We start from the raw sequence: 19,469 nt of genomic DNA, 5'->3' as shown, positions 1-19,469 counted from the left end.
AACACACACACACACACACACACACACACACACACACACACACACACACACACACACAACACACACACACACACACACTCACACACACAACACACAACACACACAAACACACACACACAACAACACACACTCACACACACACTCACCTCTCGTGCGTCCTCAGGTTCTCCGTGGCTCAGGGCCGAGTAGAGCAGCAGATACTGAGACGCCCCGAGCGCCGCCCCCCACCTCACCCACAGGGAGTCAAAGGACGAAGACGAGACGACGAGGGACGAGGGAGTCTGCAGGGACGCTGCAAGACACAGAGACAGAGATGAAGACGAGGGACGAAACGACGAGGGACGAGGGAGTCTGCAGGGACGCTGCAAGACACAGAGACACAGATGAAGACGAGGACGAAGACGAGGGACGAGGGACGAGGGAGTCTGCAGGGCTTTTATTTTGTCATTTGGGATTGAAACCGTTTTATTTTGAAAGGGCAGATTAAACAGCTCAGTTCCTACAGAGAGAGACTACTTTTATTTTGAAAGGACAGATTAGACAGTGCAGTTCCTACAGAGAGAGGGTAGTTTTATTGTGAAAGGGCAGGTTGAGGGTTTGATTCCCTCACGTGTGGTGACGGTTCCTCTCAGCGCCAGCCCCACGTCGCGCTCGTAAACGGGGAAAATGGAGACGTGGTACAGAGTCTGAGACGACAGGTTCTGCAGGAGGACGGAGGAGGAGGAGCCTGGTACCACCACCTGAAACAGAACACACACCACACGTCAGATCTGCGGAGAGGCAAGCACCAGACCAGCACCGGAACTGAAAGAAAGAACAGAAAAGATCAAAACCGCCAACTGTTCTACTGACAAAATATTTAAACACACTACGACAGGTCTACTGGTTTAGTCCTGGTTTAGTAGACCTGGTTTAGTAGACCTGGTTTAGTCCTGGTTTAGTTGGTTTAGACCTGGTTTAGTCCTGGTTTAGTCCTGGTTTAGACCTGGTTTTAGTCCTGGTTTTAGTCTGGTTTAGTCCCTGGTTTAGTCCTGGTTTAGACCTGGTTTTTAGTCCTGGTTTAGACTGGTTTAGTCCTGGTTTAGTCCTGGTCTAGTCCTGGTTTAGTCCTGGTTTAGTCCTGGTTTAGATCCTGGTTTTAGTCCTGGTTTAGTCCTGGTTTAGTCCTGGTTTAGTCCTGGTCTAGTCCTGGTTTAGTCCTGGTTTAGTCCTGGTTTAGTCCTGGTGGTCTAGTTCTGGTTTAGTCCTGGTTTAGTCCTGGTTTAGTCCTGGTTTAGTCCTGGTTTAGTCCTGGTTAGTCCTGGTTTAGTCCTGGTTTAGTCCTGGTTTAGTCCTGGTTTTAGTCCTGGTTAGTCCTGGTTTAGGTCGTCCTGGTTTAGTCTGGTTTAGTCCTGGTTTACGTCCTGGTTTAGTCCTGGTTTAGTCCTGGTCTAGTCCTGGTTTAGTCCTGGTCTAGTCCTGGTTTAGTCCTGGTTTAGTCCTGGTTTAGTCCTGGTTTAGTCCTGGTTTAGTCCTGGTTTAGTCCTGGTTTAGTCCTGGTTTCGTCCTGGTTTTAGTCCTAGTCCTGGTTTAGTCCTGGTTTAGTCCTGGTCTAGTCCTGTTTAGTCCTGGTTTAGTCCTGGTTTAGTCCTGGTTTAGTCCTGGTTTTCCAGTCCTCGTCCTGGTTTAGTCCTGGTTAGTCCTAGTCCTGGTTTTTCGTCCTGGTTTAGTCTGTCTAGTCCTGGTTTAGTCCTGGTTTCCTGGTTTAGTCCTGGTTTAGTCCTGGTCTAGTCCTGGTTTCGTCCTGGTTCGTCCTGGTTTAGTCCTGGTTTTAGTCCTGGTTTAGTCCTTTAGTCCTGGTTAGTCCTAGTCCTGGTCCTGTTAGTCCTGGTTCGTGGTCTAGTCTGGTTTAGTCCTGGTCTAGTCCTGGTTTCGTCCTGTTTAGTCCTGGTTTAGTCCTGGTTTAGTCCTGGTTTAGTCCTGGTTTAGTCCTGGTTTAGTCCTGGTTTAGTCCTGGTTTAGTCCTGGTCTAGTCCTGGTTTTAGTCCTGGTTAGTCCTGGTTAGTCCTGGTTTAGTCCTGGTTTAGTCCTGTCTAGTCCTAGTCCTGGTCTAGTCCTGGTTTAGTCCTGGTAGTTAGTCCTGGTTTAGTCCTGGTTTAGTCCTGGTTTAGTCCTGACCTCTTGTGGGTTCTGACTCTCTGCGCTGTGATACACGACTCTGTACTGCTGCACGTTGGCGTTGGCGTGAGGTCGGGGGCGGGTCCAGTGCAGCCGGACGCTCCGGGACTCGAGTTCGGAGAAGCGCAGGTCCGTGGGGCTCGGCAGGTCCGGGTCTGGACCGGGATCTGGACCGGGATCTGGACCGGGGTCTGGACCGGGGTCTGCGCTTTGGTCTGAACTCGTGTCTAGACCAGGATCTCGGCCTGGGTCCGGTCTGGGGGGGGCCAGAGGAGGGGTGGGGTCTGGCTCCACACCTGCGACAGACAGGAGCACGACAGACAGTGAGAGTGACAGGTGAGTGACAGAGTGAATGACAGGTGAATGAGTGACAGGTGAGTGACAGGTGACGGACAGGTGATGGATAAGTGAGTGACAGGTGAGTGACAGGTGAGGGACAGGTGAGTGCAGAGTGTGAGGGACAGGTGAGTGACAGGTGACAGACAGGTGAGGTGACAGGTGACAGGTGAGGACAAGGTGAGTGACAGGTGACGGACAGGTGAGTGACAGGTGACAGACAGGTGAGGACAGACAGGTGAGTGACAGGTGAGGGACAGGTGAGTGACAGGTGACAGACAGGTGAGGGACAGGTGAGAGACAGGTGAGGGACAGGTGAGAGACAGGTGAGTGACAGGTGAGGGACAGGTGAGTGACAGGTGAGAGACAGGTGAGTGACAGGTGACAGACAGGTGACAGGTGAGTGACAGGTGAGTGACAGGTGACAGGTGACAGACAGGTGAGTGACAGGTGACAGGTGAGGGACAGGTGAGGGACAGGTGACAGGTGACAGTGAATGACAGGTGAGACAGTGACAGGTGAGTGACAGGGACAGGTGACAGTGAGGACAGGTGAGGACAGACAGGTGACAGACAGGTGAGTGACAGTGACAGGTGAGTGACAGGTGACAGACAGGTGACAGGTGACAGGTGACAGGTGACAGGTGAAGACAGGTGAGTGACAGGTGACAGACAGGTGAGTGACAGGTGAGGGACAGGTGAGTGACAGGTGAGGGACAGGTGAGTGACAGGTGATGACAGGTGACAGGTGAGTGACAGGTGAGTGACAGGTGAGAGACAGGTGAGTGACAGGTGAATGACAGGTGAGTGACAGGTGACAGACAGGTGAGTGACAGGTGACAGACAGGTGAGTGACAGTGACAGGTGAGTGAGGACAGGTGAGAGACAGGTGAGGACAGGTGAGTGACAGGTGACAGGAACAGTGACAGGTGACAGGGACAGACAGGTGACAGGTGAGACAGGTGAGTGACAGGTGAGAGTGACAGGTGGACAGGTGAGTGACAGGTGAAGGGACACAGGTGACAGTGACAGGTGACAGACAGGTGAGGGACAGGTGACAGACAGGTGAGTGACAGGTGAGTGACAGGGAAGTGAGTGACAGGTGACAGACAGGTGAGTGACAGGTGACAGTGGTGACAGGTGACAGACAGGTGAGGGACAGGTGACAGGGGACAGGTGAGACAGGTGAGTGACAGTGAGTGACAGGTCAGTGACAGACAGGTGACAGACAGGTGATACTTAAAAACTCTTGGGTATAAACAGTAACACATGTCACTCTCTGTGCTGAGTCCCTCCCCCTTCAGAGCATCACACTCACACTGATGAAACTCCTGCACATCAGTTTGTCCAGTTGTTGTGTTCAGTTTTGTGTTGTGTTTTTGTGTTTTTATGGAGAGTTGTGATGTGGGAGCCTGGGGGGCGGAGCCTCGTACAAGAGGTGTGGCTTGTACTGCAAACTGTAATGTCTTATTTTAATGTTCATTCTCTGTATAAAGTGTGACTCACGTTTGGCGTTTGGCGTTGCTGCGCTCGTGGATTCGCACACACAGGATGGTGCACGAGGCGAGACACCAGTTTACTGAGGAGGGGGAAGTCGTTGACGTTGTACATGTTTAACTCCTCTGGACCCGACGCCACCTGCAGCAGCTCCGCCTCGTCCGCGTTCTTCACTCCTGAAACCGCGTCACATCAGAGAGTCACCGCCGCTCTACTAGCCCCGCCCCCTCTCCCGGCCCCGCCCCCTCCCGTACCCACGGCGATGATCTCGGCGCCGCTGTTCTTCAGTTTGGTGGCGGCTGAAATGGCGTCGTCCTGAGATTTTCCGTCGGTCAGAAGAATCAGGAACAGAGGAACGTCCGAGCGCCTTCCAGACGCCGCCGTCATACTGTGCTCCATCACGTGAAGAAGAGAGCCTGACCTGCAACACACACCCCACGTCACATCTGGACGGAGACAGACAGACAGAGGGAACATCTGGACAGAGACAGAGGGAACATCTGGGACAGAGACAGAACAGAGGGAACAGAGACATCTGGACAGAGACAGAGAGGGAACATCTGGACAGAGACAGAGGGAACTCTGGACAGAGACAGAGACAGAGGGACATCTGGACAGAGACAGAGGGAACATCTGGACAGAGACAGAGAGGAGGGAGCAGAAGAGCAGAAAGAGAGAGGAGCAAACACAGACTGTAGATATCGTGATGAGACGTCGTGACGTCATGGCGTCGTGACGTCGTGGCGTCGTGACGTCGTGGCGTCGTGACGTCGTGGCGTCGTGACGTCGTGACGTCGTGACGTCGTGGCGTCGTGGTCCTCAGCGTTTGCTCCAGATGAAGCTGTGATGGACATTTCTCCTGTGGAAACATCTCAGTGGGTTTTTGTGACGTCCACATGTGACCAGAGCCTCTTCCACATGTGTAAAGACCCAGTGTGACGTTCTCCACCCTCAGGAAACTCACTGCCGTCTTAAGGTCGTTTTATATTTCTGCATGGACTCCTGGTTTAGTCCTGGTTTAGACCTGGTTTTAGTCCTGGTTTACCTGGTTTACCTGGTTTAGTCCTGGTTTAGTAGGTTTAGTCCTGTTTAGTCTGGTTTAGTCTGTCCTGGTTTAGTCTGGTTTAGACCTGTTTAGTCCTGGTTTAGTCCTGGTTTTAGGTTTAGTCCTGGTTTAGACCTGGTTTAGTCCTGTTTAGACCTGGTTTAGTCCAGTTTTATTCCTGGTTTAGTCCTGGTTTAGACCTGGTTTAGACCTGGTTTAGACCTGGTTTAGGACCTGGTTTAGTCCTGGTTTTAGTCCTGGTTTAGTCTGGTTTACTTTAGTCCTGGTTTTTCTTTTAGTCCTGGGTTTAGTCCTGGCTGGTTAGTCCTGGTCCTGGTTGTTTAGTCCTGGTTTACCTGGTCCTGTTTAGTCCTGGTTTAGTCTGGTTTCAGTCCTGGTTTAGTCCTGGTTTAGTCCTGGTTTAGTCCTGGTTTAGTCCTGGTTTAGTCCTGGTTTAGTCCTGGTTTAGTCCTGGTTTAGTCACTCTGATTTGAAACGTGTGTCACTTATTTCTTTTTAAAAACTCAGAGTTCAGATGTTTCTGTTTTCCTAAAATTCATCAATTTCACAAATAAATTAATTATTTATTTTTTTTCTTCAGGATCTATATTTTTTTCATAGATTCCAGTTGTTTGGAGCAAATTTGGAGTTCCATATTTTTCTGACCATGAGTATCATAGCAACCAACGAGCCAATCAGGAGCGAGACTGTAGATCACAGGTGTCAAACATGTGGCCTGGGGGCCAGATCCGGCCCTCCAAGACCTTTATTCTGGCCCTCAGCTGATTTTCTACTAAATATTTTAATTCTATTTTTTATTAAAATGGTTGTTAATTTTGTGTGGTGTTTATCACAGCAGCGTCTCCAGCGTCTCTGTACGTGGCCCCTCCCACCAGAGTCTCTGTACGTGGCCCCTCCCACCAGAGCAGCACAAATGAAGACTTGTCTCTTTCCAAACGTCTTAAAGGACGATGGTTTTGACTGTTGACCGTGACACCCTCATCAGAAAAATGTCCAACATGAGAAAAGTGGAGCCGAGTGCCAGGATTTTACAACAAAATGAACTTATTCTGTTTACAGACAAGTTCATGTTCAAAACTTTGTGTTGAAATTGTATTTTTCTTCAAGTTTCAGGTTGTTCATAATATTATAATATTTTGTAAAAGAAAGAGTTCATCAATTCAAAAAGATTTGTGTAATAGATTTGTGTTTCTCTGCACAAATATTTGAACTTCTTGTTATTTTTGGGGTTTATATGACATGAGTTTTCTGATCCGGACACTTTGGATCAAAGTCGGTTGGACTCGACCCCCGGAACAACATGAGTTGGACTCTTCTGCTGTAGAGGGTAACGCCCCCTCCTGCCCGCACCACTGGTTTAAACGCTGTCAATCAAACCTGTTGCTAACGGTAGTGGGAGGGGCCTCGGGGGGAGAGAAGGCGCCTGATTGGTCGGTTCTTAATGTTCAGATCTGGATTTGGGACAAACTGTTGAAAGCCCCGAGCGGTGAGAGAGAAGATCCTGGAGCAGCAGGTCCAGAGGGAAGAGTGAGGAGCTTTTACACACAAACTGAGCTGGAGCCAGAGTCCGTGGAGCCCGGTCGCAGCCGCGCTCACTTCCTGTGGTCGGACGTCGGGTTCTCACCTGTGAACGTGTTTCCTCCCTTGTATCTGAAGCTGCGCACGGCCTCCAGCAGATCCTCCTTCTGCGTGAAGTTGTTCAGGTTCCACTCGGTTCTGGGGTCGGAGCTGTACTGGGTCAGACCTGCACACAAACATCAGAACATCAGAACATCAGAACATCAGAACATCAGAACATCAGAACATCAGAACAACAGAACAACAGAACACAAGACATCAGAATCAGAACAACAGAACAGAAACAACAGAACATCAGAACATCAGACAGAACAATCAGAACACATCAGAACATCAGAACATCAGAACATAGAACACCAGAACATCAGAACATCAGAACATCAGAACAACAGAACATCAGAACATCAGAACATCAGAACATCAGAACAACAGAACATCAGAACATCAGAACAACAGAACATCAGAACAACAGAACATCAGAACATCAGAACATCAGAACAACAGAACATCAGAACATCAGAACAACAGAACATCAGACATCAGAAACACAGAACATCAGAACATCAGAACAACAGAACATCAGAACATCAGAACAGAACATCAGAACATCAGAACACAGAACAATCAGAACATCAGAACATCAGAACAGAACATCAGAACACAGAACATCAGAACATCAGAACGAGTTCCACCTTATGATGTCATCATGTGGTGATACAGGAAGTGCTCCACTGTGTTTTTAAACTCCACACTTCACCTTCACTAGAATCACCTGGAACATTTCAGTCGTGGAGTCGCCAAATCTGGACTGAACTACAGAGAAAAGGAAACGACCATTCATGATTCACAAGGTGGAACTGGTTTAGTTTAAGTCCTGGTTTAGTTCTGGTTTAGTTCTGGTTTAGTCCTGGTTTAGTCTGGTTTTAGTCCTGGTTTAGCTGGTTTAGTTCTGGTTTAGTCCTGGTTTAGTCCTGGTTTGGTTTCAGTCCTGGTTTAGTTCTGGTTTTAGTCCTGGTTTAGTCCTGGTTTAGTTAGTCCTGGTTTAGTTCTGGTTTAGTTCTGGTTTAGTCCTGGTTAGTTGGTTTAGTCCTGGTTTAGTTCCTGGTTTAGTCCTGGTTTAGTCCTTGTTAGTTCTGGTTTAGTCGGTTTAGTTTTCTGGTTTAGTCCTGGTTTAGTTCTGGTTTAGTTCTGGTTGTGTAAATGAAACAAACACAGGTCTGTTTGAGGAGGAACATTAGAAGATTAGAACATTGGAACATTAGAAGATTAGAACATTGGAACATTAGAAGATTAGAACATTGGAACATTAGAAGATTAGAACATTGGAACATTAGAAGATGGATTAAAGCTTCAGGAGGTTTTAGATCAAACGGTGTCTGACCGATCTGGACGTGTTTGGGTCCGATGTGGAACGGGACCATCAGAGCCTCCAGAAAGTCTCGCACTCGTCTGAAGTTTGTGCGTCCGATGCTCCAGGAACCGTCCACCAGGACAAGATGTCGGCCGCCGCGTCGCCGTGGCAGCGGAACGGCCGTCGAACCCACGGACCTGAGGGACAAAGAACGAGAAGCTCAGGAAAATGGAAGATCATTTGTTCCATCAGATTTTAATTTTAAATATTGTTGAATTTCTCACTTTGAATTTTTTAACTTTGAAAAAAACATGTTTGATTATCTTCATCTGATTGACTTTTAAGTGAAATCTTCAGTGTCAAATTCAAAACTAAAATATTCAGCACAAATATTTTCAAGCCTCAAATCATAAAACAGAGATTAAAACCAGTGTGAAATTCACAGACACTAAACCAGGACTAAACCAGAACTACTAAACCAGGAACTAAACCAGGACTAAACCAGGACTAAACCAGGACTAAACCAGGACTAAACCAGGACTAAACCAGGTCTAAACCAGACTAAACCAGAGGTCTAAACCAGGAGGTCTAAACCCAGGACTAAAACCTAAACCAAACTAAACCAGGTCTAAACCAGGTCTAAACCAGGACTAAACCAGGACTAAACCAGGACTAAAACCAGGAACTAAACCAGGACCTAACCAGGACTAAACCACTAAACAGGACTAAACCAGGAAGCTAAACCAGGTCTAAACCAGGTCTAAAACCAAACTAAACCAGGACTAAACAGGACTAAAACCAGGACTAAACCAGACTAAACCAGGACTAAACCAGGACTAAAACCAGGCTAAACCAGAACTAAACCAGGACTAAACCAGGACTAAACCAGGTAAACCAGGTCTAAACCAGTCTGAAACCAGGACAGGACTAAACCAGGACTAAACCAGGACTAAACCAGACTAAAACCAGGACTAAACCAGGACTAAACCAGGTCTAAACCAGGTCTAAACCAGGACTAAACCTGACTAAACCAGGACTAAACAGGACTTTTAATCTTTTGTGGAGTTTCTTTTTATCAATAATTTGGAGTTTGGACTTTTTATTTCTTTTATCAGACAAAACTTCTTATGTGAAGATTTCCTCGTCTTTGTTTCTCTACACAAATCAAGTAATCCAAAGTAATCAGATTACATTACTCACTTTAAGTTCATTTAATGGATTTCTGTTACAAACTACATTTTGGGGTGAGTAATCTGTAATCTGTAGAAAAAAAACCTAATATACAGTGTTGGGAAGTTACTTTTCAAATGTAATCCCCTACAGATTACAGATTACTCACACCAAAATGTAGTTTGTAACAGAATCCATTAAATTACTTAAAGTGAGTAATGTAATCTGATTACTTTGGATTACTTGATTTGTTGTAGAGAAACAAAGACGAGGAAATCTTCACATAAGAAGTTTTGTCTGATAAAAGAAAATAAAAAGTCCAAACTTTACTGAACCAAATTAAAAATATTATTGATAAGAAGACGAAGAAAAACACGTCCACACAGCAGGATTTAGTCTGGTCTCCTGGTTTAGTCCTGGTTTAGTCCTGGTTTAGTCCTGGTTTAGACCTGGTTAGACCTGGTTTAGTCCTGGTTTAGACCTGGTTTAGTCTGGGTTTAGTCCTGGTTTAGTCCTGGTTTAGACCTGGTTCAGACCTGGTTTAGTTTCTGGTTTAGTCCTGGTTTAGTCCTGGTTTAGTCCTGGTTTAGTGGTTCTGGTTTAGTCGTTAGTCCTGGTTTAGTCCTGTTTAGACCTGGTTCTGGTTTTCAGACCTGGTTTAGTCTGGTTTAGACCTGGTTTAGTCCTGGTTAGTTCCTGGTTTAGTCCTGGTTTCCTGGTTAGACCTGGTTTAGACCTGGTTTAGTCCTTTTAGTCCTGGTTTAGTCCTGGTTTAGTCTGGTTTAGTCCTGTTTAGTCCTGGTTTAGACCTGGTTTAGTTTAGTCCTGTTTTAGTCCCTGGTTTAGTCCTGGGACCTGTTTAGTCTGGTTTAGACCTGGTTCAGACCTGTTTAGTCCTGTTTTAGACCTGTTTAGTCCTGGTTTCCTGGTTTAGTTCCTGGTTTAGTCCTGGTTTAGACCTGGTTTCCTGGTTTACCTGGTTTACCTGGTTTAGTCCTGGTTTAGTCTTGGTTTAGTTCTGGTTTAGACCTGGTTTAGACCTGGTTTAGTTCTGGTTTAGACCTGGTTTAGTTCTGGTTTAGTTCTGGTTTAGTTCTGGTTTAGTCCTGGTTTAGTCCTGGTTTAGTTCTGGTTTAGACCTGGTTTAGACCTGGTTTGTCCTGGTTTAGACCTGTTTAGTTTGGTTTAGTTTCTGGTTTAGTTCTGGTTTAGTCCTGGTTTAGTGTCTGTGAAATTTCACACTGCGAATTTTAATCTCTGAATTTTATTATTGAATTTGAGGCTTGAAAATATTTGTGCTGAATATTTTAGTTTTGAATTTGACACTGAAGATTTCACTTAAAAGTCAAATTCAGAATGAAGATAATTCAAACATGTTTTTTCAAAGTTAAAAAATTCAAAGTGAGAAATTCAACAATATTTAAAATTAAAAATCTGATGGAACAAATGATCTTCCATTTTCCTGAGCTTCTCGTTCTTCTGTCCCTCAGGTCCGTGGGTTCGACGGCCGTTCCGCTGCCACGGCGACGCGGCGGCCGACATCTTGTTCCTGGTGGACGGTTCCTGGAGCATCGGACGCACAAACTTCAGACGAGTGCGAGACTTTCTGGAGGCTCTGATGGTCCCGTTCCACATCGGACCCAAACACGTCCAGATCGGTCAGACACCGTTTGATCTAAAACCTCCTGAAGCTTTAATCCATCTTCTAATGTTCCAATGTTCTAATCTTCTAATGTTCCAATGTTCTAATCTTCTAATCTTCTAATGTTCCAATGTTCTAATAAACCAGAACTTCTAACTTCTAACTCTCCTAATGAACTTCCTCCTCAAACAGACCTGTGTTTGTACACAACAGAACTACTAAACCAGAGACTAAACCAGGACTAAACCAGGACTAAACCAGAACTAAACCAGACTAAACCAGGACTAAACCAGGACTAAACCAGGAACTAAACCAGGACTAAACCAGGACTAAACCAGACTAAACCAAACTAAACCAGAACTAAACCAGGAACTAAACCAGAACTAAACCAGACCAGGACTAAACCAGGACTAAACCAGGACTAAACCAGACTAAAACCAGGACTAAACCAGGAACTAAACCAGGACTAAACCAGACTAAACCAGACTAAACCAGGACTAAACCAGGACTAAACCAGAAACTAAACCAGAACTAAACCAGAACTAAACTAAACCAGGACTAAACCAGAACTAAACCAGAACTAAACAGGACTAAACCAGGAACTAAACCAGGACTAAACCAGAACTAAAACCAGAACTACTAAACCAGAAACCAGGACTAAACCAGAACTAAACCAGAGGACTAAACCAGGACTAAACCAGAACTAAACCAGAACTAAACAGGACTAAACAGGACTAAACCAGAAACTAAACCAGAACTAAACCAGAACTAAACCAGGACTAAACCAGGACTACTAAACCAGAACTAAACCAGAGGACTAAACCAGGACTAAACCAGGACTAAACCAGGACTAAACCAGAAACTAAACCAGGACTAAAACTAAACCAGAACTAAACCAGACTAAACCAGGACTAAACCAGGACTAAACCAGGACTAACCAGGACTAAACCAGGACTAAACCAGAACTAAACCAAGGACTAAACCAGGACTAAACCAGGACTAAACCAAACTAAACCAGGAACTAAACCAGGACTAAACCGACTAAACCAGAACTAAACCAGGACTAAACCAGAACTAAACCAGGACTAAACCAGAACTAAACCAGGACTAAATTAAACCAGTTCCACCTTGTGATGTCATGAAGTGGTCGTTTCCTTTTCTCTGTAGTTCAGTCCAGATTTGGCGACTCCACGACTGAAATGTTCCAGGTGATTCTAGTGAAGGTGAAGTGTGGAGTTTAAAAACACAGTGGAGCACTTCCTGTATCACCACATGATGACATCATAAGGTGGAACTCGTTCTGATGTTCTGATGTTCTGATGTTCTGATGTTCTGATGTTCTGTTGTTCTGATGTTCTGATGTTCTGATGTTCTGATGTTCTGATGTTCTGATGTTCTGATGTTCTGATGTTCTGATGTTCTGATGTTCTGATGTTCTGTTGTTCTGATGTTCTGATGTTCTGATGTTCTGATGTTCTGATGTTCTGATGTTCTGATGTTCTGGTTGTGATGTTCTGTCTGATGTTCTGATGTTCTGGTGTTCTGGTGTTCTGATGTTCTGATGTTCTGTTGTTCTGATGTTCTGATGTTCTGATGTTCTGATGTTCTGGTGTTCTGGTGTTCTGATGTTCTGATGTTCTGTTGATGTTCTGTTGTTCTGTGTTCTGATGTTTGCTGATGTTCTGATGTTCTGATGTTCTGATGTTCTGATGTTCTGTTGTTCTGATGTTCTGATGTTCTGTTGTTCTGATGTTGTTCTGAATGTTCTGTTGTTCTGATGTTTTGATGTTCTGTTGTTCTGATGTTTGATGTTCTGATGTTGTTCTGTTTGTTCTGATGTTCTGTTGTTCTGATGTTCTGTTGTTGATGTTCTGATGTTCTGTTCTGTTGTTCTGATGTTCTGATGTTCTGATGTTCTGATGTTCTGATGTTCTGATGTTCTGTTGTTCTGATGTTCTGTTGTTCTGATGTTCTGATGTTCTGATGTTCTGTTGTTTGTGTGCAGGTCTGACCCAGTACAGCTCCGACCCCAGAACCGAGTGGAACCTGAACAACTTCACGCAGAAGGAGGATCTGCTGGAGGCCGTGCGCAGCTTCAGATACAAGGGAGGAAACACGTTCACAGGTGAGAACCCGACGTCCGACCACAGGAAGTGAGCGCGGCTGCGATCGGGCTCCACGGACTCTGGCTCCAGCTCAGTTTGTGTGTAAAAGCTCCTCACTCTTCCCTCTGGACCTGCTGCTCCAGGATCTTCTCTCTCACCGCTCGGGGCTTTCAACAGTTTGTCCCAAATCCAGATCTGAACATTAAGAACCGACCAATCAGGCGCCTTCTCTCCCCCCGAGGCCCCTCCCACTACCGTTAGCAACAGGTTTGATTGACAGCGTTTAAACCAGTGGTGTGGGCAGGAGGGGGCGTTACCCTCTACAGCAGAAGAGTCCAACTCATGTTGTTCCGGGGGTCGAGTCCAACCGACTTTGATCCAAAGTGTCCGGATCAGAAACTCATGTCATATAAACCCCAAAAATAACAAGAAGTTCAAATATTTGTGCAGAGAAACACAAATCTATTACACAAATCTTTTTGAATTGATGAACTCTTTCTTTTACTAAATATTATAATATTATGAACAACCTGAAACTTGAAGAAAAATACAATTTCAACACAAAGTTTGAACATGAACTTGTCTGTAAACAGAATAAGTTCATTTTTGTTGTAAAATCCTGCACTCGGCTCCACTTTTCTCATGTTGGACATTTTTCTGATGAGGGTGTCACGGTCAACAGTCAAAACCATCGTCCTTTAAGAGCGTTTGGAAAGAGACAAGTCTTCATTTGTGCTGCTCTGGTGGGAGGGGCCACGTACAGAGACTCTGGTGGGAGGGGCCACGTACAGAGACGCTGGAGACGCTGCTGTGATAAACACCACACAAAATTAACAACATTTTAATAAAAAATAGAATTAAAATATTTAGTAGAAAATCAGCTGAGGGCCAGAATAAAGGTCTTGGAGGGCCGGATCTGGCCCCCAGGCCACATGTTTGACACCTGTGATCTACAGTCTCGCTCCTGATTGGCTCGTTGGTTGCTATGATACTCATGGTCAGAAAAATATGGAACTCCAAATTTGCTCCAAACAACTGGAATCTATGAAAAAAATATAGATTCTGAAGAAAAAAAATAAATAATTAATTTATTTGTGAAATTGATGAATTTTAGGAAAACAGAAACATCTGAACTCTGAGTTTTTAAAAGAAATAAGTGACTAAACCAGGACACGTTTCAAATAAACCAGGACTAAACCGGACTAAACCAGGACTAAACCAGGACTAAACCAGGACTAAACCAGGACTAAACCAGGACTAAACCAGGACTAAACCAGGACTAAACCAGGACTAAACCAGGACTAAACCAGGACTAAACCAGGACTAAACCAGGACTAAACCAGGACTAAAAACCAGGACTAAACCAGGACTGAACCAGGACTAAACCAGGACTAAACCAGGACTAAACCAGGACTAAACCAGGACTAAACCAGGACTAAACCAGGACTAAACCAGGACTAACCAGGACTAAACCAGGACTAAACCAGGACTAAACTAAAAAACCAGGTAAACCCTAAACCAGGTCTAAACCAGGACTAAACCAGGAATAAAACTCTAAACCAGGACTAAACCAGGACTAAACCAGGTCTAAACAGGTCTAAACCAGGACTAAACCAGGTCTAAAACCAGGACTAAACCAGGACTAAACCACTAAACCAGGTCTAAACCAGGACTAAACCAGGACTAAACCAAACTAAACCAGGTAAACCAGGACTAAACAGGACTAAAACCAGGACTAAACCAGGACTAAACCAGGTCTAAACCAGGACTAAACTAAACAGGACTAAAACCAGGACTAAACCAGGTCTAAACCAGGTCTAAACCAGGTCTAACCAGGACTAAACCAGGAGTCCATGCAGAAATATAAAACGACCTTAAGACGGCAGTGAGTTTCCTGAGGGTGGAGAACGTCACACTGGGTCTTTACACATGTGGAAGAGGCTCTGGTCACATGTGGACGTCACAAAAACCCACTGAGATGTTTCCACAGGAGAAATGTCCATCACAGCTTCATCTGACGAGCACGACGTCACGACGTCCACGACGCGTCACGACGTCACGGCGTCACGACGCCACGACGTCACGACGTCACGACGTCACTCTGATCTATGATACAGTCTGTGTTTGCTCTCTGTCTCTCTGTCTCTGTCTCTGTCCAGATGTCTGTTCTGTCTCTGTCCAGATGTTCCCTCTGTCTCTGTCCAGATGTTCCCTCTGTCTCTGTCTCTGTCCAGACTGTCTCTCCCTGTCCTGTCTCTGTCTCTGTCCAGATGTTCCCTCTGTCTCTGTCCAGATGTTTCCCTCTGTCTCTGTCCAGATGTTCTCCTCTGTCTGTCTCTGTCCAGATGTTCCCTCTGTCTCTGTCCAGATGTTCCCTCTGTCTCTGTCCAGATGTTCCCTCTGTCTCTGTCCAGATGTTCCCTCTGTCTCTGTCCAGATGTTCCCTCTGTCTCTGTCTCCGTCCAGATGTGACGTGGGGGTGTGTGTTGCAGGTCAGGCTCTTCTTCACGTGATGGAGCACAGTATGACGGCGGCGTCTGGAAGGCGCTCGGACGTTCCTCTGTTCCTGATTCTTCTGACCGACGGAAAATCTCAGGACGACGCCATTTCAGCCGCCACCAAACTGAAGAACAGCGGCGCCGAGATCATCGCCGTGGGTACGGGAGGGGGCGGGGCCGGGAGAGGGGGGCGGGGCTAGTAGAGCGGCGGTGACTCTCTGATGTGACGCGGTTTCAGGAGTGAAGAACGCGGACGAGGCGGAGCTGCTGCAGGTGGCGTCGGGTCCAGAGGAGTTAAACATGTACAACGTCAACGACTTCCCCCTCCTCAGTAAACTGGTGTCTCGCCTCGTGCACATCCTGTGTGTGCGAATCCACGAGCGCAGCAACGCCAACGCCAAACGTGAGTCACACTTTATACAGAGAATGAACATTAAAATAAGACATTACAGTTTGCAGTACAAGCCACACCTCTTGTACGAGGCTCCGCCCCCCAGGCTCCCACATCACAACTCTCCATAAAAACACAAAAAACACAACACAAAACTGAACACAACAACTGGACAAACTGATGTGCAGGAGTTTCATCAGTGTGAGTGTGATGCTCTGAAGGGGGAGGGACTCAGCACAGAGAGTGACATGTGTTACTGTTTATACCCAAGAGTTTTTAAGTATCACCTGTCCCTCACCTGTCACTCACCTGTCTCTCACCTGTCACACCTGTCAACCTGTCTCTGTCCCTCACCTGTCTGTCACCTGTCACCTGTCCTCACTGTCACTCACCTGTCCCTCACCTGTCACTCACCTGTCTGTCACCCTGTCCACTCACCTGTCACTCACCTGACCTGTCTGTCACCTGTCATCACCTGTCTCTGTCACCTGTCCCTCACCTGTCTGTCACCTGTCCCTCACCTGTCTGTCACTGTCACCTGTCTGTCACTCACCTGTCTCACCTGTCACTCACCTGTCTGTCACCTGTCCTTCACCTGTCTGTCACCTGTCACCTGTCCTGTCACCTGTCACCTGTCACTGTCACCTGTCCCTCACCTGTCTGTCACCTGTCACACCTGTCTTCACCTGTCACTCACCTGTCCCTCACCTGTCTCTCACTGTCACTCACCTGTCACTGTCCTCACCTTCCTCTCTGTCACCTGTCACCTGTCCCTCACCTGTCTGTCACCTGTCACTCACCTGTCTCTCACCTGTCACTCACCTGTCCCTCACCTGTCCTCTCACCTGTCACTCACCTGTCCCTCACCTGTCACTCACCTGTCCCTCACCTGTCACTCACCTGTCTGTCACCTGTCACTCACCTGTCTGTCACCTGTCACTCACCTGTCCGTCACCTGTCTGTCACCTGTCTCACCTGTCGTCACCTGTCTGTCACCTGTCCTCACCTGTCTGTCACCTGTCACTCACCTGTCTGTCACCTGTCCCTCACCTGTCTGTCACCTGTCACTCACCTGTCTCTCACCTGTCCCTCACCTGTCACTCACTGTCCCACCTGTCACCTGTCATCACCTGTCCTGTCACCTGTCACACCTGTCCTGTCACCTGTCACCTGTCCCTCACCTGTCCTGTCTGTCACCTGTCACCTCCCTGTCACTGTCACTGTCTGTCACCTGTCCCTCACCTGTCACCTGTCACCTGTCTCACCTGTCCTCACCTGTCTGTCACCTGTCCCTCACCTGTCCTCACCTGTCCTGTCACCTGTCCCTCACCTGTCTGTCACCTGTCACTCACCTGTCTGCCTCTCACCTGTCACTCACCTGTCACTCACCCCTCACCTGTCACTCACCTGTCCCTCTCACCTGTCACCTGTCACCTGTCACCTGTCACTCACCTGTCCCTCACCTGTCACTCACCTGTCTCTCACCTGTCCCTCACCTGTCTGTCACCTGTCACTCACCTGTCACTGTCACCTGTCACTGTCACCTGTCTCACCTGTCCCTCACCTGCTCCTGTCACCTGTCACTCACCTGTCCCTCACCTGTCTGTCACCTGTCACTCACCTGTCCCTCACCTGTCCCTCACCTGTCATTAACCTGTCACTCACTTATCCATCACCTGTCCGTCACCTGTCACTCACCTGTTATTCACCTGTCATTCACCTGTCCGTCACCTGTCACTCACCTGTCGTGCTCCTGTCTGTCGCAGGTGTGGAGCCAGACCCCACCCCCTCCTCTGGCCCCGCCCCCAGACCGGACCCAGGCCGAGATCCTGGTCTAGACACGAGTTCAGACCAAAGCGCAGACCCCGGTCCAGACCCCGGTCCAGATCCCGGTCCAGATCCCGGTCCAGACCCGGACCTGCCGAGCCCCACGGACCTGCGCTTCTCCGAACTCGAGTCCCGGAGCGTCCGGCTGCACTGGACCCGCCCCCGACCTCCGCCACGCCAACGTGCAGCAGTACAGAGTCGTGTATCACAGCGCAGAGAGTCAGAACCCACAAGAGGTAAACCAGGACTAAACCAGGACTAGACCAGGACTAGACCAGGACTAGACCAGGACTAAACCAGGACTAAACCAGGACTAAACCAGGACTAAACCAGGACTAAACCAGGACAGGACTAAACCAGGACTAAACCAGGACTAACCAGGACTAGACCAGGACTAGACCAGGGCTAACCAGGACTAACCGACTAAACCAGGACTAAACCAGGACTAAACCAGGACTAAACCAGGACTAAACCAGGACTAAACCAGGACAACCAGGACTAAACCAGGACGAAACCTAGACAGGACTAGACCAGGACTAAACCAGGACTAAACCAGGACGAAACCAGGACTAAACCAGGACTAAACCAGGACTAACCAGGACAACCAGGACTAGACCAGGACTAAACCAGGACTAAACCAGGACTAAACCAGGACTAACCAGGACCCAGGAAAACCAGGACTAAACCAGGACTAAACCAGGACTAGGACCAGGACTAAACCAGACGAAACCAGGACTAGACCAGGACTAAACCAGGAACGACTAAACCAGGACTAAAACCAGACCAGGACTAAACCAGGACTAAACCAGGACTAACCAGGGACTAAACCAGGACTAAACCAGCGAAAACCAGGACTAAACCAGGACTAAACCAGGACTAAAAACCAGGAAACCAGGACTAGGACTAAACCAGGACTAAACCAGGACTAACCAGGACTAAACCAGGACTAGGACCAGGACTAAACCAGGACTAAACCAGGACTAAACCAGGACTAAACCAGGACTAACCAGGACTAAACCAGGACTAGGACCAGGACTAAACCAGGACTAAACCAGGACTAACCAGGACTAAACCAGGACTGAACCAGGACTAAACCAGGACTAAACCAGGACTAGACCAGACTAAACCAGACTAAACAGGTCTAAACCAGACTAAACCAGGTCTAAACCAGGCTAAACCAGGACTACCAGGACTAAACCAGGACTAAACCAGGACTAAACCAGGACTAAACCAGGACTAGACCAGGACTAAACCAGGACTAAACCAGGACTAAACCAGGACTAACCAGGACTAAACCAGGACTAACCAGGACTAAACCAGGACTAAACCAGGACTAAACCAGGACTAACCAGGACTAACCAGGACTAACCCAGGACTAAACCAGGACTAAACCAGGACTAAACCAGGTCTAAACAAGGTCTAAACCAGGTCTAAACCAGGACTAAACCAGGACTAAACCAGTCTCTAAACCAGACTAAACCAGGACTAAACCAGGACTAAACCAGGACTAAACCAGGTCTAAACCAGGACTAAACCAGGACTAAACCAGGACTAAACCAGGACTAAACCAGGACTAACGTGCCTGTCGTGTGTTTAAATATTTTGTCAGTAGAACAGTTGGCGGTTTTGATCTTTTCTGTTCTTTCTTTCAGTTCCGGTGCTGGTCTGGTGCTTGCCTCTCCGCAGATCTGACGTGTGGTGTGTGTTCTGTTTCAGGTGGTGGTACCAGGCTCCTCCTCCTCCGTCCTCCTGCAGAACCTGTCGTCTCAGACTCTGTACCACGTCTCCATTTTCCCCGTTTACGAGCGCGACGTGGGGCTGGCGCTGAGAGGAACCGTCACCACACGTGAGG

At 47.4% G+C, this 19,469-nt stretch overlaps 2 protein-coding genes across 2 annotated transcripts; one reads left to right on the top strand and one right to left on the bottom strand.

Moving 5' to 3' along the window:
* Window positions 1-243: 243 nt before the first annotated feature.
* On the bottom strand, window positions 244-3,763 carry LOC129412271 (collagen alpha-1(XX) chain-like). Its single transcript, XM_055165544.1, has 4 exons — window positions 3,712-3,763; window positions 2,158-2,453; window positions 611-740; window positions 244-362 (listed from the first exon to the last, which is right to left on the bottom strand). Exons 1-4 carry the CDS (start codon window positions 3,761-3,763, stop codon window positions 244-246), a joined length of 597 nt encoding a protein of 198 aa, XP_055021519.1.
* A 6,747-nt stretch (window positions 3,764-10,510) lies between these two features.
* Window positions 10,511-19,467, top strand: LOC129412270 (collagen alpha-1(XX) chain-like). Its single transcript, XM_055165543.1, has 7 exons — window positions 10,511-10,529; window positions 10,645-10,812; window positions 12,802-12,921; window positions 15,394-15,558; window positions 15,638-15,802; window positions 17,557-17,853; window positions 19,334-19,467. The coding sequence occupies exons 1-7, from the start codon at window positions 10,511-10,513 to the stop codon at window positions 19,465-19,467; spliced, it is 1,068 nt and encodes a 355-aa protein (XP_055021518.1).
* Window positions 19,468-19,469: the final 2 nt, after the last annotated feature.

The sequence above is a fragment of the Boleophthalmus pectinirostris genome, unplaced genomic scaffold (assembly GCF_026225935.1).
Source record: "Boleophthalmus pectinirostris isolate CB_2022bp ecotype Guang Dong unplaced genomic scaffold, ASM2622593v1 HiC_scaffold_8, whole genome shotgun sequence".
NCBI classification, from domain to species: Eukaryota; Metazoa; Chordata; class Actinopteri; order Gobiiformes; family Gobiidae; genus Boleophthalmus; species Boleophthalmus pectinirostris.
Note: the sequence above shows the minus strand (reverse complement) of the source record. Positions and strands in the feature narration are given on the sequence as shown.

What these genes read in the sequence shown, in the direction of transcription:
- LOC129412271 (XM_055165544.1), bottom strand. Translation starts at nt 3,763, where the DNA reads ATGTGTTACTGTTTATACCCAAGAGTTTTTAAGTATCACCTGTCTGTC. An exon ending in AGAGTCAGAACCCACAAGAG is followed by an intron (nt 741 to 2,157) that starts GTCAGGACTAAA and finishes GTTCTGTTTCAG; the next exon opens with GTGGTGGTACCAGGCTCCTC. An exon ending in GAGAGGAACCGTCACCACAC is followed by an intron (nt 363 to 610) that starts GTGAGGGAATCA and finishes TGTGTCTTGCAG; the next exon opens with CGTCCCTGCAGACTCCCTCG.
- LOC129412270 (XM_055165543.1), top strand. An exon ending in GGGAGGAAACACGTTCACAG is followed by an intron (nt 12,922 to 15,393) that starts GTGAGAACCCGA and finishes TGTGTGTTGCAG; the next exon opens with GTCAGGCTCTTCTTCACGTG. An exon ending in CAGCAACGCCAACGCCAAAC is followed by an intron (nt 15,803 to 17,556) that starts GTGAGTCACACT and finishes TGTCTGTCGCAG; the next exon opens with GTGTGGAGCCAGACCCCACC.